The sequence below is a fragment of the Alligator sinensis genome, unplaced genomic scaffold (assembly GCF_000455745.1).
Source record: "Alligator sinensis unplaced genomic scaffold, ASM45574v1 scaffold12_1, whole genome shotgun sequence".
NCBI lineage: Eukaryota > Metazoa > Chordata > Crocodylia > Alligatoridae > Alligator > Alligator sinensis.
In genome coordinates this window covers 2,408,780-2,411,807 of record NW_005841973.1, presented here as the reverse complement: position 1 = coordinate 2,411,807, position 3,028 = coordinate 2,408,780, and the positions used below count along the sequence as shown (strand labels likewise).

At 59.0% G+C, this 3,028-nt stretch overlaps 1 protein-coding gene across 1 annotated transcript in view; it reads right to left on the bottom strand.

Annotated features, from left to right (window-relative positions):
• Positions 1-1,478: 1,478 nt before the first annotated feature.
• EGR4 (early growth response 4) overlaps positions 1,479-3,028 on the bottom strand; it is a 2,304-nt gene continuing 754 nt past the window's right edge. Inside the window, 1 exon segment of the mRNA XM_025200701.1 lies at positions 1,479-3,028. This exon segment is cut by the window's right edge and continues 77 nt beyond it. Coding sequence (XP_025056486.1) covers positions 2,350-3,028 — 679 coding nt within the window. The 3' untranslated portion in view covers positions 1,479-2,349.

Here is a 3,028-nt window from a genome sequence, read left to right as displayed (position 1 = left end):
TGCGCACATGGACTGGCCACAGCTGGAAGGGCGAAGGTGATGGAAGAGGGGGATGTTTCCTGTCTCTTGCCCTCGCTGAGAGGGTCCTGGCTGGGAATCAGTGTGGAGGAGCTAGCATGCTGTGCATGCACCTCCCTCCATAACAGCCCCCAAGTGATGTGACCAAGGCCATGCAGGGATTCTGTAGCAGAGCAGGGACCAGACACTTCGTTCTCTGAGCCCACGGGAGACAGGCCAAGGAGTAACAGGCTGGCCCGGAGAAACATAAGCTGGACATCAGCCACGGCTCAAGGCCCATTTGGTCACTGGGACCAAGTCCCGGGGTGGAGCCCAGAGTGAGATGCAGCACGGCTCCAGAGCCAGGACCTCAGCTTGGGACTAAGGACCCTTTCTAGCTGTGCCCTGCTCCAGCACAGGCTCCCTGGGGGAGTCACGTAACCTCTTGGTGCCTCAGTTTGCCTCTTTACAGGGAGGGAGGGTGTGAGCTCTGTCCTACCTTGCAGGGCATGGCTTATTTTATAAGCCCCCTGGCAGCCATGAGACAGCTGGACTGGGAACCACCGGGGAAAGGGCTTCCTATGGCACTACCAGAGCCCAGCCCATTCTGCATCTCCTCCCTACCTGCATGCATAGCGCCAGGGCCCTGGGGCGCTCGTGCACTGAGGACCCGTGGTGGGGCTTGGGGAGGCTCAGTCCAGCTCCTCCATCCAGCTGGGGAATTTGAGTCTGTGGAGGCCTGTGGCCCCCTTTTCTCTGGCTGGGCATTGATTCAGGGCATCCCCTGCTACTCCCCCACCCCTTCCCAGTGCATTTGCTCTGCTTCCTCCTCTCTGGCAAGAGCAACGATGCCCTGCTGATGCTAATACTGCCAGCACCTCTCTGGGCATCGGCCACGGGACAGAAGGAGGGGGGAGCCCTGGATGTCTGCTGCTTTCAGCAGATGCTGGAGCTCTGCAGGATTTGCAAGGCCCTGGACTCTTGCAGGGGCCCAGGGCCTTGCAAAGCCCCCCACACTTGACTTCCTCGGATCAGACTGTAGGAGGGAACTGAGCATGCTCCTTTGCTCGTGCAACACTGCAAGCAACGGCCGAGCAATCCTTCCGTGCCCGTGCTTTGCGCTGTCCGACCAGGATCACAGCCTCCACGTCCCAGACCCCTCATCACATGATTCAAATGGCACCGTCATCCACCTCCTTGAAAACCAGCCAGCTGGGCTAGCGGTCAGGCCTTTGCTTCTAAGCCAGCACGAATGGTGGCAGGACAAGGAGTCAGTCCCCCTGCCCTGCCACTGATGGGGGCGTGTGACCTTTGTCAAGTCCCTTAACTTCCCAGTGGGCAAATTCTGATAGACTTACGCCGAGCCCTTTGCATTCAAGTCAGGCAGCTTCATGCGTGAGGCTTAAGGTGATCAGAATCTGTCCCTCTGTGAGTCAGCAACCTTCTCCATAGAATATTTAGCCCCGGCTGTGAAGGCGTGTGGGAGCCGGCGTTCAGAAGTGCTATATCAATCTTATGGGCACTGCTCCATTATATGGGCTCTGAAGGGGAGGTGGGGGGAGAAAGAAACCACAGCAGAGATTTCTAGAATAGAACAAACCTTTAATTGGAAAAATAAACCCACTTTGAAAGATTCCTCAGAGATTCTGGGCTTTTCCCTTTTTCTTTTCTTTTTTTTGTTTTTTTACAAAGAGAAAAATAATAGTAACCGTACAGTCGCCCCTCCCCAAGATCCAGGGCTGTGCAAAGCCTCTGCCAGCTCACAACGGCAGTTGCCTTCAATTATTAACATGTCAGCTCATCGTGCTGAGCCCAGCCATTTTGCTTGTACAATAGTCCCCAGCTCTTCTTCCCAGGGCAGCTCCAGGACAAGGCCCGAGAGACGGTGTCTTAAAATGGATCTGCTTGGAAGTCCTTTTTAAAGTGCCTGGCAAAGGGAACAGGCTCCGGCCGATGCCAAAAATGCAGCCGGAGCCCCTCCAGGAAGGGTTTATAAAGCGGGTGGGATCCTGTATGTACAGCGCTCTGCGCCCGCCACCCGTGCAGCCCGCAGGAACCGTCCGGCCCCTCTGTGCTGCGTTTCTCTCCCCTCGGCTTTCTCCTGCCCGATGAGATCTTGGCCGCCTGTGTCAGTGCAGCAGGGAGTGCCCACGTGGGAGCAATCAACCCCATGCCAACACGTGCATTTATGTACAGCCTCTTCTCCTCTCCCCGGTAGCACCCACGGACCGGGGCAGACCACGCATCTTCCACTGCCGCAGGGGCGGACTCTGCAACCCGAGCGCTTCCTCGAGGCGCCAAAGAGGGCTCGCGCCCAGAAAAAAAATGTCACCTGGTATACGGTGCCGGGCTTCAGAGGGTCCCAAATGACAGGCCCACGGAGTAGAAGCCCAAGCCCTTGAGTTTCTCCTCGGTCCGGGCTTTCTGCTTCAGGTGGACCTTGCTGTGCCTCTTCTTCTCGTCGCTGCGGGCGAAGCGGCGGCCGCAGACGTCGCAGGAGAACGGCTTCTCGCCCGTGTGCGTGCGGATGTGGGTGGTGAGGTGGTCGCTGCGGCTGAAGTTCCTCAGGCAGATGCGGCACTGGAAGGGCTTGTGGCCCGTGTGGATGCGGAGGTGTCGGTTGAGCTCGTCGGAGCGGGCGAAGCTCCGCACGCAGTTCTCCACCGGGCAGGCGAAGGCCTTCTCGTGGGGCTTGGGGCAGAAGCACTTGGAAGAGCATTTGCTCCGCCGCGTCTTCTTCTTCGGCTCCGGCGGCGGCGGCGGCAGGGCGGGGTGGGCAGCGAGCAGCGCGGCGACCGACGAGGCGGACGCGTGGGGCAAAAAGTCCGTGGGAGGGACGGACGGGGAGGGATGGAGCAGCTCGCCGGGGTTCATCAGGCCTGGGATGACCTCTGCCTGTGCCAAGGAGGACTCGAACTCCTGCATCAGCTGGGGAGGAAAGTTGTGCAGCTTCGTGTCGCCGAAGTCCGGGGGGATCTGCCCGGCGGCGCCAAGAGGCGGGAAGCATGGCTCACACCCAAACCCCAAATTG